This window comes from Aulonocara stuartgranti, assembly GCF_965226115.1.
Source record: "Aulonocara stuartgranti genome assembly, chromosome: 3".
NCBI lineage: Eukaryota > Metazoa > Chordata > Actinopteri > Cichliformes > Cichlidae > Aulonocara > Aulonocara stuartgranti.
In genome coordinates, this window is record NC_138941.1 from 74,745,730 (window position 1) to 74,763,163 (window position 17,434).

General features: G+C 41.7%; 1 protein-coding gene and 1 long non-coding RNA gene across 2 annotated transcripts in view; one reads left to right on the plus strand and one right to left on the minus strand.

Moving 5' to 3' along the window:
• Positions 1-10,499, minus strand: part of LOC309703631 (uncharacterized protein) — a 33,713-nt gene extending 23,214 nt beyond the window's left edge. Inside the window, exons 1-4 of the mRNA XM_082528561.1 lie at positions 10,366-10,499; positions 9,259-9,300; positions 8,913-9,179; positions 8,593-8,832 (exon numbers count right to left, since the gene is read on the minus strand). Of these exons, the coding sequence (XP_082384687.1) occupies positions 8,593-8,832; positions 8,913-9,179; positions 9,259-9,300; positions 10,366-10,396 (580 nt within the window). The 5' untranslated portion in view covers positions 10,397-10,499. The remainder of the gene's footprint in view (positions 1-8,592; positions 8,833-8,912; positions 9,180-9,258; positions 9,301-10,365) is intronic.
• Positions 10,500-12,992: 2,493 nt separating this feature from the next.
• Positions 12,993-14,681, plus strand: LOC309703720. The gene is made up of 3 exons (XR_014275983.1): positions 12,993-13,044; positions 13,248-13,334; positions 14,042-14,681. It is a non-coding gene; the product is annotated as an uncharacterized lncRNA (long non-coding RNA).
• Positions 14,682-17,434: the final 2,753 nt, after the last annotated feature.

Genomic DNA, 17,434 nt, shown 5'->3' on the forward strand with positions numbered 1-17,434 from the left:
TACAACTTTATTTATATAGCACATTTAAAACCAGCAGTACCCCAAAGTGTTTTACAGTAATACGATCATTTATAGGAGGGAAACATTAAAAGCCAATAAATACACCAACAGGTGGAGCGCACTAATTTGCTGCAGTGCAGTGAAAATATGTAAAAGAAAATACAAACACAACTCGACTAGGAGATTATTTAACAATAAAATAAAATAATTAAAACTACATAAAAGAACATTTACAGGATACAAACAATAACTAAGGAAGGCTAGATTGAGTAAATCTTTTTATTAAATTATGACCCCTGTGACTTTGCCTGTAAGCTTCTCACTGGGAAGCTGCAGTTTCAGATCGCTATGAAAGTCCCGTGACCGACTGTCACTGCAAGGCTGCTGAGCTTGAACAACTGCCTTTACAAACCCAGTTACACAAGATCTGGGGGCCTTCGTAAAATGTAAATAACAACAGAAAGAACTGTTTCGCAAATCTCAGATTTCATTTTTTATTCACAATAGTATGCAGAAGTCATTTAGAAAAAGACTGAGGTTGTGATCAGGAAGATTTTTCATTTCATGAAGTTTCTGCATCTATAACCAGAAATGGTGGAATTATGTAAAAACATACAGAAAAATGTGTCAGTGCTTCTTTAATTACCTTATTAAGCAGAGAAGACATCAGATCATCTTTTTTTAATGGAGTGGTTGCCCAGGGCGCCAAACAGGCTAGCCTCTGCCTATTACTAAAAACATAAATAAAAACATTTAAGTTTGTGGTTTTAAGGTGAAAAAATGTGTAAATTTTCAAGGGGTATGAAGACTTTTTCAAGCTGTCCTAATCCCACAGATGATCTTCTGTAAGGGAAGTGAGTCTGGAATCAATGAGGCAACTAGAAAAATTTGCATTTCCTGCGAAAATGCAGTGTGGATGCTCACAAAGAAGAGGTGGAGAGACTGACAATTCTGCTGAAATGAGCAGAAGCTGCAGAGAATTGAGGTGAAAAGAGGTGAAAAGGCTAAAACTTTGCAGAAAAGAGATGAATCAGCAGAATTTCTGCTGAAAAGAGTTTTTTGCTGAAAACAGCTGAAAAAGCTGGGATTTGTGCTGAAAAGTGGTGAAAAAACTGAAAATTCTGCTGAAAAGGGATGAAAAAGCTGAAATTTGTGTTGAAAAGAGTTAAAAAAGTTTAACTGTTAACTGAAAGAAATGTTGCCATAAGCGGGATTTGAACCCGGGCCTCCCAGTCTGAGAACGGATGCTCATCTCACTGAGCTAAAACACAGCTCTGCCCGGCGAGCAGAAAAAAGTGACCACATTGATATTGCCAAAAAAAATTCAATATCTCAAAAAGTATAGAAGTTATGAGCACCAAAAGATATAGCCGGCATTAGCAAAAAATAGCAGAATAGTTTAAAATTTGAACGGTGAAAATCGGCTGAAAATTGTGGAAGTAGCTAAGTGCCAAAAAGTGTACGGAAGCAAGTAGAATAATAAAGTATAAAGATTAAAGAGAAACAGGAACTCAATAGTGTGGATGCTTAAAGCATCCACACAATTAAACACCTGGTTGGTGGCAGAGCCTGTAGTGTGGATGGGATTCACTCTGAGTTCCTGAAGGCTCTCAATGTTGTAGGGCTCACTTGGTTGACAGGCCTTTGCAACGTTGCATATCTGGGGCCCTTGACTCTCAGACTCGGGTAGTGGTCCCCATATTTAAATATTGGGGAGTGAAGGGTGTGCTCAGACTGTAAGGGGATCACACAACCTCAAAGTACAAATTTTGACCGAATTTTTCTTCCTTTAAGCTGATTGGTTAACGTCATGTCAATCACAAATTTAACAATCCAATGAGAGAACAGATAGGTTTGGCTGTTGGAGGGGTGCTTTACTGAGCTTCAGGTCCTGGAGGTAGTTCATTCTTATGGTTCTTATGGGCTAAAATTGTTGGTTCTTCAGCCTAATTATTATTAGGCTGGTAACAATAATAATTATTGTTATTATTAGTTTTCTTTTCTTTCTTTTAAAAAAACAAACAAAAAAACCCAAATCTTTTTTGCACACACACCAATTTGCATCTATAGATGCACAAACATAAATGTTTTAGATATTTTGGTTTACAAGGTTACAAAACTCAGTTCACAACTAGTCGGTCAGATTTATAAGTACAAAATATTTATGACCACAATTTGAGCCCATAGATGTGTGTGGAGAATCAGTTTGTGTTGAACATGTTTCACCTTCACGAATCCTCACAGTCAAGGGAGGAGGAGACAGGGAGGCAGGAACCAATGAGAGACAAGGAGGAAACTGAAAAGAAGAAAATAAAGAATAGTGAAATAAAAGAGACAAGGAGAGAGTAGGCAACGAATGAGGAGTGAAGGATGAAGGAAACTTTGAGACAAGAAGATAGAGGCAACATAGGAGGAGGCAGGAGATAAAGTGAAAGAAGAGAAGGGTAAAAAGAGTAAAGAAGCGATGAAGGAGACATACATAGAGGAGGAAGGAACAATGAGACTGGAGAAGTAAGAATGTGAGAGTGGGGAAGACATGGTGGAAGGAGGGAGGAGACAAGGAGGCAAGATGAAAGGAGACACATAAAGGGAACAGAAATAAAGAAAGTTAATTTTGGACAATTTATGCCTTTATTTTCAATCATGTGACTCCGACGCCCTCTGCTGGTCAGTGCTAACGTCACACAGCTCACAGAAGAAACATTTCCCTTTGTTTGCACTCAGGTTTATTTCTGATGTCATCACTCATCTCTGTGTCTGATAGAAGAGACAGGTTACTGTTAATGTTTGTCTGACTGACACAATAAAGCCTAAACATTTATTCTTTACTGACTTTAGTCACTTTGAATCAATAACCAGGATCCATTTACCTGACTTTACCTGTTTAAACTCCTTCGTGCCTTTAATGCTACATGGAATATACAAAGGAGCACGAGGAAGATGAGGAGAGGACTGAACAGCGCTTGCCTTGCCTGAAGATCATTACCTCTCCTCACCAGCAAGTCTGCAGCTCTGACCTCAGTTTCCATCATTCATTTTCCATTTGATCTTCTTCTTAGAAGGGTTAGGCACGGAGAGATTTCCAGAGTGAAGGTAAGTTGTTCGAGGTCCAAGGGATGAGCTTAAGGTAGAGTAAGAGACGTGGAAAACTAAGGCACACGAGAACAAGGGACATAAAAGCCAGCTCCAACATGGAGTAGCTGACTAACTGGTGGAGAAGGAACGTCAGTGTGAGGCTTAAATAGCTCCAGCCTGATTGCCAAAAATCAGCTCCAGGTGAGTGGAGCAGATGAAGAGATTATGGGCCTGCTTGGGGCGGATATGAAAGAGGTTCAAGAACCTGGTGGAAATTTGCAGCCACTCACCTCGATTGTAACGGAATGACACACCAGTAAACTCCACTGATTTGTTGTTTGTTTGAGTTGATGCTCCCCACTCAGGCTCTCAGCAGCTTTGGGTAAGTGGACAGTAAAGGTACTGCAGGCAGGTCTTGCAAAATAAAAAAGCACATTCTTGAAGGTTAGATGTTTATTCCACCTCAGCTGTGGGATGAACAGTGTGAAAAAGCTGTTTCATGGATTCTATTTGCAGGTTTACGTCCTGTTTGAGTCTCACTTTGCTCATATTTGAAGCTCATCATCAGAAAGTAACAAAGCATACAAACTCTGAGAGAAATTAAATTTGACTCAGTTGACATGATGGAAAATTTGTAAACAGAAGAGGAAGTGAAGACTATACAACAAAGGCCGGTCAGACAAACATTTAGTACATGCAGCTAGCAGCTGTGGTTTCCTGAGTGAAAGCTGATATCTGATGATTGTTGGCTGATATCTATACAAACCATCATGTTACAGAAACTGAAAACATCTCTACTTGATGATGTGATGAGTGAACTCTTCCTGTCGCCTAAACAACACATGAAACTGTGGACAGACCTGAACAGATTTGATTTGAGAGTCAGTCAGTGAGAGCTCACACTCTGTTAGTGTGTCTATCTGTGACAGATGAGTGAAGCACTTCAGTGTTTACACTCAGTGTTTGTCCTGGACCATGGTTCACTTCATCAACTCACCTGCAGTGCAGACAGCAGCAGCACACACACACCTGCAACAGGAGGTCAGAGGTCACTGAAGGTCAGAGGTCACTAAAGGTCAAAGGTCATTTAAAGACACTGTTAATTTAATGTTACAGTCACATAGTCTTTGGCTGTTGCCAAATTCAGAGGCCGCATTTGTAGGCCGAATACGTCACAGTGAGGCGATGAAGGTTGTTCATATTTGAAGGCTCCTCCAAATGTGGCCCACAAATGCGTCCTCTGTCTCCCCAGATTTGAAGGATGGTTCTCGCGAATCCTTCATGGGCCACCATAAATGCAGCAGCAAGGAGCATTAAGATCAAATGAATATCGTGGAGGGGAAATCAACAGAGGACAGGAAATCTCTACCTTATCCCACTGGGATTCAGCATTCTGAACAAGCTGAAGATGAGAGAGCAGAGCCTGGCTGATACCAAAATAAAGACTATCACAGTAATCAAGCCTGGATTAAATAAATGCATGAATAACTTTCTAAAGTCAGCCGATTACAAAATGTTCTTATTTTTTGCCCTGAGCTGGAAGAAGTTGGCTTTTACAACGGAATTGATTTGTTTCACAAATGAAAAACTGCCATGAAAGAAATCACTTGCAAATTTTTTAATCAGGAAGTTCTGGAGTTTTCCAAAGGGCTAAGGTCACCCTAAAGATAATGACGGGGCTCAAATCGTAAAATCTACGTTCTTTGATCATTTACATGCAAAATATTTAATGTCAACCATGATTTTAAATCATTGGGTTAATCTAGCAAAGCTGCACCAGCTGTTTGTGGTCAAACAGCCGCTAAAAAGAGCTTAGTAATAGTAATAACATGATAATAATAATAGTAATAACATCTTGGAGATTGAGAGACCAGTGACGGACATCTAGAGCAACTGTAAAATTGGCATGCAGTTTTTGCACTAAAGGAAAATCACTACCATCTCATGCGCCTACCACATTGGCGCCAGCTGTGGCCTCAAGGCTGGAGCTGGACAACAAGACCTTTCTCCATGATAACAGACTGTGTTTAGAATCTTCGTTCCCATCCTTTGCACCCCAAACACCTCTGCATGCTTATCTCCAAGGCCGAGGTCAGGGGGCAGATCTGGGCCCAGCGCATGCTACAGGACCAGATGTGCTGTCTACACCGGCTTACCCCCACCCCTGTTGCTTGTGCTTCTATGGTGTACTAAGATTCGTTGAGCGCTTAGAACAGGTACTGCTGAAGGGATTGGCTGAACAGCTGTCCCAATCCAAGGAATGGGTGCGAGTGCAAGGATAGGTTGTGTCTTGGCCACTGTCACCCTACGAGTAGGGACAGGCATGGGAAGTAGTTGGACACCAGCCAGGGTGCAAAGGTGGACTGGGCCTTGGATGTCCTCACGCTGGGAGCAGGTGACAGCTGGACACTAGCTGTTGCTACCTGAGGAACTGATATGGTTGCAGGGACAAGCGGAGCCCTAGCTGCTCTAGGCAACTGGGACTGACTGGACCACAGCGACCACCATTCAGGGAACTGGAAAGGGTGCAGGGGAAGGCAGGGTACAAGCCTCTCTGTGAGCAGGAACAGGCAGAGAGACAGGCTCTAGGATGGTCACGGGAGGGCAGAAACAACCAGAAAGAAAGAAAGCAGGGAAACTATAACTGATACGGGAAAATTCGACTGAACCACACGGCGTTGTTGAGGTGGAACTGCTGAGTGAAACAAAGCTGACCTTGAGGAGACAGGCATTTGAGGAGGGAGTTTGTGGGTCGTCTTCTTCCTTCTACTCATCATCATCATTCTTAGTTTACTGTAGTTCATGAGGTCATGGTATTTCATTCTCAGTAATAATTTGATCCAGTTCAGCACACTCTCATGTTCTGTCAGACACTGTTTATCTTTTCTCTCTTCATGGCGGGAAACAGTCCACAACGTTCGAACAGCAGTTAAACTGAACTTAAACACATAAAACACTTCGTGGTTTATCACACCGGTTGTTTTACCTTTGATCATTTCCCACTGGTGTCAACAAGGAAGCCCTGTCACGCAGAGACTTCAGCTTCTCTCATCAGTTAACCACACGAGCAGCACCTGTTTTGATGTGGGTGAATGAACACTCGACTCTGGGGAAAAAACAGCTACTGACTCAGGTGACTTCACCATTTATCTGCTTTTGATGTGACTGCTGCGTCTCACACAGGAGAACTTTCTCCCGTCACTTTGGTGACTCTGCATCTTCATCAGCTCCTCGTGTGGAATCCAAAAGGTGGCCTAACCTCATCTTTGATCTCTCTCTGAGCGACTTGTCAACTTTATTTTTCACCAAACACACATGGATAAAGAAAATTTCCCACATTTATTTTGGAAAAGGGCAGACGTTCATACTAACCTGAACTGCCTCACACTATGTACCAATCACATTCTTCCAGTGCAGCGATCTGTTGAAGCTGCAGGATCAGTGCCACGGCTGTCTGACACTGTCACTGTCCCATTTTTCAAACAGTGACTCGACCACAGAGACCACAGTAAAGGTTTAGTGGAAACCAGTGACAACGTTAACTGTAAAACAGGAAACTAGCGACAGAGCTGCAGACCTGCTGTGGATCCTGCGTTCCTGTCCCACTTTCAAAACTTTTGATATATTTGGTAAATGGTCTGTATTTGTATAGCGCTTTTACTAGTCCCCCCTAAGGACCCCAAAGCGCTTTACACACCCAGTCATCCACCCATTCACACACACATTCACACACCCATTCACACACTGGTGGAGGCAGCTACAGTTGTAGCCACAGCTGCCCTGGGGTAAAAATATTTTTTCCATGACCACATGTTACGACCTCAAAGTAGTGATGCTGTTTAAAACAAATAAAAACAGAATCCAATGATTTTCAAGTCTCATATTCTCTCAAAGAGAGAAAACCAAACACATGTCAGAAGTGTAATTTTGTAATGCTCCTGTACAGACTCGCCTTTTAACATCATTCTGGAAATGTCTGTGAACTGAGGACAGCAGCTTTTGGACTTTTTGGGAGTGGGATGTTGCTCCATCCGTGTCTGATGGAGGGTTTTAGCCGCCCAGCAGTCCTGGCTCTTCTTTGTCCTGCTTCTGGTTTCATGATGCTCCAGATGTTTTCATTGATGAAAGATCAGGACTGCAGGCAGGCCAGTTCAGCACCTGACTCTCCTACTATGAAGCTGCGCTCCTGGAATAGGTGGTGTGGTGAACTGTGTTCATTGACAGTCATTTCTGGAAGTGTTCCTCCTCCAGCTGTTGGTCTTTGGTACCACTTGGTTTTCTCTTCTTTTAACTTGTTTTTGGTATTGTGTTGTTAATAAAATATAAGATTTACAAATCTTTGTATTCTTTTTTTATTTACACAGTTTTTAAATTTAAAATTTTTAGAAAATGGGTTTACATTTAAATTTGTCCAGAACAAGAAACTTTCAGATTAATTTAGAGACAGAGGTCAAATACACATGGCAGCATGAAGAGGAGAAAAAAAGTCTCATCTTCTTCAACTCTCAATTTCTCTTGCTTTTATCGCTCATTTATGTCACCTGCTAGAATGTGTACCTGTAGTGTTTATGCTCAGGCTGGAGTAAATCACTTCTGGTTGGATGACTGACATCTTATTGGCTGACTCTCTAATGGTGACCTCGGCATATGTGACATCATTTGTAGAGGCTGGCTGGTGTCTCCCTGCAGAAATGATGTGATGTGAATGAACGTTGGTGATCACTTCACTGCTGTAGGATGTTTAGAAGACTTTCATAGACAGTCTGATGTTACAGGTACAGGATTCAGGATCAAAGACTGGTTGATTATGGATTAAGCAGAGCCATGATGGCAGCATCAGAGTGATGAGACCACAGAACACTGTTCCTGTATCATACCACCTTAACAAGTGACAGCCAATCGGGAAAAACAACCCAAACTGGTGTTTGTGTCTGTGGGGTTTTAGTCTGAATCTAATTTCTAGGGAGCGATCCTACAATTGAAACCCTGATGGAAGCTGTCTGGACCTGACTTTGAATGAGAGATAAGCCCAGTTTATATCAGTAATACTTTTCATTTTTATGGACACACTTCCAGAACTTTTAAAACTTTTCAATTGGGCCATGGGAACGCATCAGTCTAAAGATGTTGGGATCCAGTGCTCTACAAAATAAATGCAGACAGGAAAGTCCCTCAGATTTTCTCAAGTGAAATTTCAAAATATTTTAATTTGCTGCTTGAACCAAAAGAGCCCAGGTGGGTCAGACAGATATCATACCTGTGCGTTTCTTCCAAAGAAGCTGAACTAGAACCAAAACCAGAACCACAAGGACCAGAGAACCTACAGTAACTATGACTGGGATGATGAAGGAGGGATTAGGAAGAGGAGGAGGAGAACAGGAGATATGGATGTTTGCTGATGTTTTTGTTGTTGGTGGTGTTGGTGTAGTAGGATCTGCAGGAAAGATATGAAGCTGGGTCATTCAGTTTGTTATCTTCTCAACAGGTTTAAGCTTTAAGAGGAAACAGTGTTCTGACCTCTGACCCTCAGAAAGCTCTGAGGAGATGATCCAAACTCATCAGGAGCACACCAGTAGAGACCTTCATCAGACTGCTGCACGTTAATGGTGATGTTTTTCTCTGATTTAGGTCCAACAGGACGTCCATTAAAGTAGAAATAAGCTGCGGCTGTGCCACCAATTTTGTTTTTACAGCGTAGAGTGACATCACTTCCTGTCCTCACAGGAAGTGCAGGGATCTCCAGGATCACTTCTTTATCTGAGGAAAAGACCCACAGAGTGATGTAGAGGTGGTATAACAGTCTGCTGTTAGTCTGATGAAATGAATGACTTCATTACCTGATACAGTGATGTTGACTTCTTCACTCTTCTCTCCAGCTTCACCTTCACACCAGTAAACTCCACTGACTGGGCTGAACTCATCAAAAACACAGGATGGACCATTTATCTTCCCAAAGCCCCGCCCACCCGCTCCACATGACTCAGTCGCACTTCCTGTGTCCCTCTTCACCGTCCATCCATCAGAGCCCAGCTGACCGTCACATGTCAGAGACACTGAGGCTGCTGTGAAGAACTGCTGAAGGTTTGGACTGACGCTCAGAGAGACTGGAGGACAGACGGACAGTTTCTATCAGTGTTTACACTCAGTGTTTGTCCTGGACCATGGTGCACTTCATCTACTCACCTGCACAAACAGTCAGTGCAGACAGCAGCAGCACACACACACCTGCAACAGGTCAGAGGTCACTGAAGGTCAGAGGGCAGGAACCTGTTTCAATCTGGTCTTGTTCCAAAAACATCACATTAAAGGGGGGAGACCTTTAATTCACTTTTAAGGTTCTGTTTGGGCTTAAAAGTACATTTAGACTTATAAACATCACACAAAGCGCCAGCTCAGTTGTAACACATGCTGACGAAACTATGTTGGTACACTTGGTCTGAATGAGGTGGGCGTCATATCTGTTTTGACAATCCAACACCCTGCACCTAAATATTTCCCAAACTAAGCAGATTTTGGGGAATTGTTGATTATTGGCAGCAGAAGAGAAACTGCTCCCCACTCAGGCTTCATGAAGACTCAGCAGTTTGGATGGATGGGCAATGGGGAATAAAGGAGTAAGGGGTACAGCAGGCAAGAAAAGCATTCTCAGGATTAAACAGTCAGAACTTATAAACCAAAGCCATGGGATAAGGGTTAGTTGTTTATTCAGCATCAGCTGCTGAATAAAAACCTGGAGAAGCTGCTTCATTGATCTTTATTCACAGGTTTGAGTCCCAGTTTGCTTCTGTTTGAAGCTCATCATGAGAAAAATAACAAAATACACAAAAGTAAGGTAAATGACAAAAAACAGTCTCCAGTCCTTTCATTAGAGTCCACATGAAGGAAAGTTTGCTCTCTATAGTGGAAGTGAAGACTACATAACAGACCAGAGGAGCATGTGGTACCTGCAGCTAGCAGCTGTGGTTTCCTGAATGAAAGTTGATCTTCGATAAAAAAAAGAGGTTGCCTGACTTCTCTACAAGTCAACATGTTAAAGACAACAAACTGGATATGAAGGTCCAACTCTCTGAGTCCAGAACACACGATGGATCTGAACTTTAAAACAACAAAAACACTAAAGAAGAAGAGTGAACTCTTCTTCTCGCATAAACGTAACTTCAGACTTTGGACAGACCTGAAGAGATTTCATTTTAGAGTCAGTCAGTGAGAGCATCCAGCACACACTCTGTTACTGTGTTATAAGATAAATGAACGCTATGAGTGAGTGAAGGATTTCAGCGTTTGACTCACCGAGGAGCAGAGACACAGATGAAGTCTTCATGTTGTCGGGATGACGACTGGCAGCAGAGTGACACCTTCAGCTTCACCACTTCCCTGTCAAGATCATCACGCTGCTGCTTCTGGACAGCGAGGACGAGGAAGAGCTGGTGATGCGCAGTTAGCTGATTTGGATCAAAGCTGGCTCCTTATTTGGTACAGAGGAGGGAAGTAGAGGGCGGAGGTGGCTGTGAGCTGGGGTTTAAGAAGCTGCTGTACATCCAATCATCCAATCAACACTTAGGAACTCTTTCAAACCAGCAATCAGCAGCATCCACCTGCCTCAACAGTCAACACACACATATCCATACTCACATCTCAGAGAAAGCAGAGAAAGATGCACACCATCCCGTGGGAGGAGCCAAACGTCTAAAAATATTTGACCATGTGATCATGTATCATGAAATTTATCCCCACCCCAAAATCAAACATTTCTCCCCTAAAAGAAATGGACTTGGGGTTCAGAGTGTGTTTGGGGAGTGTGGGTTCATCTTGTCTCCACACTGGGTGAGTGCTGATTATTTGTATATGTGTGTATGAGGGTGGTGTATGTTTGTGTCTGTGTGTGCATGTTTGTCTATGTCTATGTGTCAAGTCAGGTCTCACATACTGGCTCACTCCCGGCGGCTGCTTGGCAGGGCCTGGCATCCGTGACTCCGTCAGGCTACTTTGGGGGTGGAGGGCCCTCAAACCTCGGGCCTCGGTCTGCTCTGGTGCAGCTGGCTGCCGGCCCTCTCTGACTTCTGCACTGTGGCTGCACGGTGACATCCCATATAGGCATCTCTTCAGCTCTTTCAAGGAGGGTGGAGCATCTGCCCATCGGGTGGTCCTGGGGGGGGGGCTGAATCTATGGCTCCCCACACCCACTATCAGATCTTTACACGGAAAAACCTTTTGAATACAAGTGCACACAGGTGTGCGTCAAGATGAACCGAATCAACCTTTTGGGACTGCAGGGAAGCGCACTGGCTGCCTCGAGAGCGAAATGCCGTGACCTGTTATTGGAGATACAACATCAGGAAATCTTTATATGGTTTTAACCTGCTGTGCCCAGAAAATGGCACAGCTCATGGTGTGTTTGAAAAGCTGGGAAATCTAATATTGGATGTACTTAAGCTGCAACTGGGAACCAGCAAAGTAACACATTCACATTTAATGAAGTTTGGTGTGAGTGAGCAAGTATTTCACTGAGGCAATTCAGTTCAGGGGGATGTGTAGGCTGGGATATCATCCACGTAGGCTTCTAGTTGAACAGCGTTGACCAGCCTCATCAGGAATGTTGCTCGTTCACGTCTGCTAAATTTTTAAATCCAAAACTTCAATTATATTGTACGAAATGGTCAGGTGTGCAAAAGCATGTATGCATGATTACAGTTTTTACTGCCACGAGGACTGGACCGGATTCTGGACCGGAGTTTTTCCCATTTTGTGGATAAGCTGTCGGTCCACCGTTTACCTCAGCTGTCAATGCTGGAGCTGAGAAATGTCCACTTTTATTTACTCTCAAACAGGGTGTAAAACTTTGTGCAAGTTAATAAAGCTCACTGCTGACCGAGGACAGCCATGCTGAGGTGAGCTGTCGACGATATGCTAAACTGTTGGTTAGCGTTGGTATTAGACTCTGTTAGCCTCTGCTAGCTGCAAACAGCAGCTAACAGAGGCTTTTCCACTTTCCTTGAAGTGGATCCTTCATTATTTGTTTCTATTCATGTGTTTTTGGCAGTTCTAGTAAATTGTAAACTCAGTCAAGAAAATCTGGATAAATGACAGATTTGTGTATGAAATGTTTTTAAGTATAGTTTTTAACGTACTTCATCTGCAAACAGACTGTTTTTCAATGAGGCCTAATACTTTTCTTATGTTGAAAGCTGATAGAGGACAGGGTTTGATGAATATCTGTGAGAGATTAGAGATTCAGAACAGAAACGCTAAGGCTGCTAGTGTTTGTCTTCATACCATTTTTCTTGTATCCACTGATATTAGCTAATAAATGTACAGTCTGCACATTTCTTCTGTGTGTGATGATGATTTATTTGTATAAAGAAAAAACTAGCTGTCACAACACAAATCAGTCAAATGTCTGATGTTCTACATATGTATATGTGTTACAGTGCTGCATTTCTGTCCTGACCTTTGACCCCATGCTCAGACTAAAGGTTCACACAGGCTGGTGTGTAAAAACAGCTAACAATGCATTTCTGTGTAAAGCATCATTTGTAGTAAACATTTAATGCCTGTTTCAGTTTTACACAACCTGATGGAAAAGAGAAGGAGAGCAAAGGTCAGTGAAGGGAACGACTGTAGTGCAAATACAGGTGATGTCAGTGAGGATGTGACCAGGGGCGGAGCGTGGGGGTGGCTTACTGGGCTTAAGCCCGGGTTGTTTTGTCAGAAGCCCGGGGTATTTTGGAGTGTAATTTTTTCATAGATGTCTGGCTGACAACTGTATAAAACAAAAAGTACACACAATATTCGAAGCACATAGTGCACACTGTGGGAATTTACGACTGTGCGTGAATCCCCCCCTGATATTGGTATGATCCAAGCTCAGGCACTAAGCGACTGAGCGAGGGGGCGGGGCAGCTGCTGCCCGTCAGTGTGCTGTTGGAGAGACGGAGCCAGCCATACTAAGGAGAGCTTAAGTTTGACCAGGTACCAAAGCAAATCATTCGTACCGTACAAATAATGTAAATATGACGGTGCATCACGAAAGATTGATATCAAACTGATCACTTGACCAATATTACCTTACTTGCTCTTCAAGTGAATCAACAAATGGCGAAATGAAAAGCCGAACAAATGCTATTTTTTTTTTAGAGATTCTTAGCTTACGTGTGTTTATTTCATATTTTCAGTTCTTACCCTCCCCGACTAAATCGGTTTCAGTTATGTACTGAAATATAAGAATGGACATTAGAGGGTTCTTTCAAAGAAAAACTCAGGTAAATGTTATTTTATATATTATGCTTTGTATGTTGTTCAGTATATTTCTATGCAAAACAAGAGGAATTTCAGTACACAGCAGGATATTCACATTTGTAACCAGATATTTACACTTTAGGGAGAAAACATAAAACATTTTTACTGCACAACATCAATTTAGAGTAAACTTTTGTTTTAGATAAATATTGAAATATCTTTTGAATTAGTTAAATGTCACAATAAAGAGAGACAGAGCTTTCTGTTTTTTATCACTTTCATCAAATTTAGGAGTACATGTACACTAAGTTTATTGTTAATTAATAAGAAAACTCCAGACGATTCCATTCTGAGCTGAAGAAGCTTCTGATAGGTTAGTAGAGTCCATGTGAGTAAACAGGTGGCACAGCTGTGGATGCATATAAGGCAAAACACAGAGCCTGTTTCTGTGACATGGGAAAATCAAGAGATGTCAACAAAACACCAGGAAAAGAACTGTGGAGCTCCATAAGTGTGGCTCAGTTTGAATACAATTTGGTGCCATTTACAATTAAGAAATACAGACGATTTCTCTCTTTACTCTTAAAGTTAACAAATATGTTTTTTATATTTATCAATCTAAAAAAATAAACATTTAGTCTGATTTGAGGTTACAATTTAAAAGTGTTTGTGTTTTTATCTGAAGAGTTTGTAAATATCTGGTTTCAACTGTATATTTGATGATTGTCAGCACAAAGAGGGAGAGAGGAACAGAGAGGGAGAGAGAGGAACAGAGAGGGAGAGAGAGAGGAGCAGAGAGGGAGATGGAGAATGAGGACAGAACAGAGATGAACAAGAGCAGGTGAGACACACATGTTAGTCAAATGGTTGTTTACCAAAAGTATCACTGTATCATAGGTCCTCATGTATCTCATACCTAGTGTTTCTTTTTAGGTTTGTTATTTTTCAAATTCTATATTTATTAAGTTATGAAGGCTTGTTTGCACAACAAGGCTAAATAATTATATAAACCTTTCTCAATCTAAATATTGTACTTTGGTAAAATTAAAAAATAAATGTAGTGCAGGTCTATGATGATTTTTAGTGCTACTATCATCTAGTTCTGATTCTGGTTCTGTCTTGGTTAAGTCCCAAGTAGTCCTGATTTTGAACTGTTGTAGTCCTGTTTTAATTCTGGATCAGTTCTTGGTCTGGTTGAATTGGGGTTTAGTCCTCGTGTCTTGATACAGCCCTGATTTTGTTCTGCCTTGCTGCTTAATTAAAAAACTAGCTTAAGGTGTTCTGCACATGTGATATATATTTTTCCCTATATGAAGTCATTCTTTTTTGAACAAAACTCAAAACAGAGCCAATTAATCTTTCAGTCATTTCTACCCCCCCCCCCCCCCCCCCCCCAAGGGAAAAAAAAATCCCACATGCATACTATCCTTTTGGGCTAAGCCCCGGGTGTTTCAAATGTCTGGCTCCGCCTCTGGATGTGACCCTGCTGCCCTCTCCTAAACAGAGGAGACATTGTTACCCCAATACTGTCAGGCCAACATCAGCAATAAAACAGGGAAGATGTGGGGTTGATGCGCACTAATGTTAAAGAAGATTGTGTCACAGGGTTTTAGAGAAGCATTACATGTTAACTACAGTAGCTCCATAATGAATGAGTAACACGGGAAAAAGCTGTCCTGTAAAATTCAAACAAATCAAACAGTTGGAGCTGTTTAGTAAAGGAGCTGCCTACTAATATCATGTAAAATGTTTAAGAATTCAAGAAAATTGTTTCACTTTCTTGTACACAAACCAAAGAAACTTCCAGACATTTCACCAGAAAAAGATGAATCTGTTGATCTCACAGTTTTCCATGCTTTCATCTCCTCCAGTCTCCTCACGTAGTGCAGACTTTACTCAGTCAAGAGTCCAGCTCGTTCAAAACTCTGCTGCCACACTTTCAGCATATTTCAAAAACAGCGCTACACTGGCTACCTGTGATTTTACCATATTAATGGCTACTTTTAAAGCGTTCCTTGAGCTTGTTGAGACCCACATTACAAATGATGTTACATCCTCAGATCAGAGCCCCAAATAAAGCTTATTGTTATTCATGTTTTTATTATTGGCTCCAATGGAGAGGTTGTTGTTCAGTTCCACCTGGAAACACAGATCCCGTTTGAGTTGCCTCAGGAAGCTCATCTAGTGCAAAACTGCCAAATCAAACATGCTGAGCTACCGGCTCCACCTGTTTATTATTTATTAATAATAAATTATAGAATGTGTTACTGTTTATCTGCAAGACCTTCATTAGGAACCTGGAATTTTAAATCATTATGCTATTATTATCATTTCAAAATGCCAGTCACTGGCTGTCACTACAGGTCTGTGCTGGACTTTCAGTAACAGCCACTTCCATGCAACAACTGCCTGAAGCATAGTACACTAAAAATTCATTCTTTACAAATCCCTTTGCAGCCCTGGCAAAAGCCTGCTTTTAGTAAATGGTAGAAGGACTGGTTCTTATGCAGCACTTATATAGCGCTACTCTGACGCCACAGCCAGGGTTCAGTTTATCAGCAAGAGATTTTTATTTAAACAAAGGAATAAACTGAAGGCTTATTTTTGGCCAAGACAAACATCAAAGTTGAAGGCAGCTGGACATTTGGATGCAGAATGTACACTTTTTAAGCAATGGCAAGAAAAACAGATGAGCAGGGCCTTCATACTGAAAAACAGGACAAGCTCTAAATCTTAGCAGGGAGCTGACGGGACTGGCAGAGAGAAAATCCTCTTCTTCCCATCCTCCTTTAAATTTGATCTGGGAAACTCCATCAATAACTTAGCCCTGATGCACAAGAGAACGAGAATGAGTAGATGGTTAAAAGAGAATCCAGGAGATGGAAAGACAAGACGAATAGAGGAGCAAAGAAATTATCACAAGGATCCACAGTGGACAAAGGGTCATAATCATATTTTGTGAAGCAATAACTTGTTGGATAACAGCTGAATGTGTACCTGCAGTGTCCTCGGACTGGAGAAAACAACATGTGAGTGTGTATCTGTAATTTTATTGGCTGACTGTCTGAAGTTCATATCCTGATAGGTGACTTGACTCAGACTTGATGACAGCGTCCTTTCTGCAGGAATGAGAAAGACGAGGATTTAAACATGAGACAAATAATAAAAGATTCTAAACCGAAGACGTCTGCCAGCATGGAGCACAAACTGGGCGTCATCAGGACGCTACAACACAGAGCGAACACCATCCCCACAGACACAGCGGCCAGGAGGAACATCACATCAAGAAGGCCCTGAGTAAATGTGGTTATCCCAGCTAGTGATGTGTGGGTCGCGAAGGAAACTCTCAGAGCCGACTCTTTGACGTGAACGACACGAGCCGGCTCCTTATCGCGAGCCGTGGGTTTTTTTTCTCTCTCTCACTTTTTTCCGCTTCACTGAGCAGAGGGGGGAGGGGCGGTAGTGACACTCAGTAGCACAGGAACAGAGCGGGACGGAGAGAGAGAGAGGCAGGGGCAACAACGTCACATTAGAAAGGTATAGTAATCATCCACAACTATTTTCAGTTGCAGATGATAAAGGATTCAGAAAGTTTATTCATGCAGGTCCATATGACAGAGAATATGCATCTTCTTTATGTTTTCATATTATAATTTATATTTAATTGTGTTGTGGTTTGCAGTGTTTTGTGTTGTTTTCACTTTAAATTTGTTTAAAAGGAAAAAGCTGAAAATTTAAATAGTTAAAAGTTGAAATGTGATTAGTTGGTTTTTGTATTATATGATTTATTTATTACATTTTATGTGGGGTGAATAAATAAAAGTATATTTACGGTGGCCCCTACAGACAAAGCACATACAAACTCCGAGGCATGTACAGAAGAGAACAGAAGTGCTCCAGGATGCTAGGGGGCAGTGTTGAGCTTTTGTTACCTAGAGGATACACAATCCAGCAAGTACCAACAACCGGATTTGGTGTGTGGTAGTAACAGGTAAATGAACATATTTTTTAATATATATGAGTGCTTGTGTATAAATACACAAACAATACACACATGCTTTCATGCTTTCAATTGTGTAATTTAAGTGATCTGCTCTGCTTTGAAGTTCAGTTAAAGCTAGAA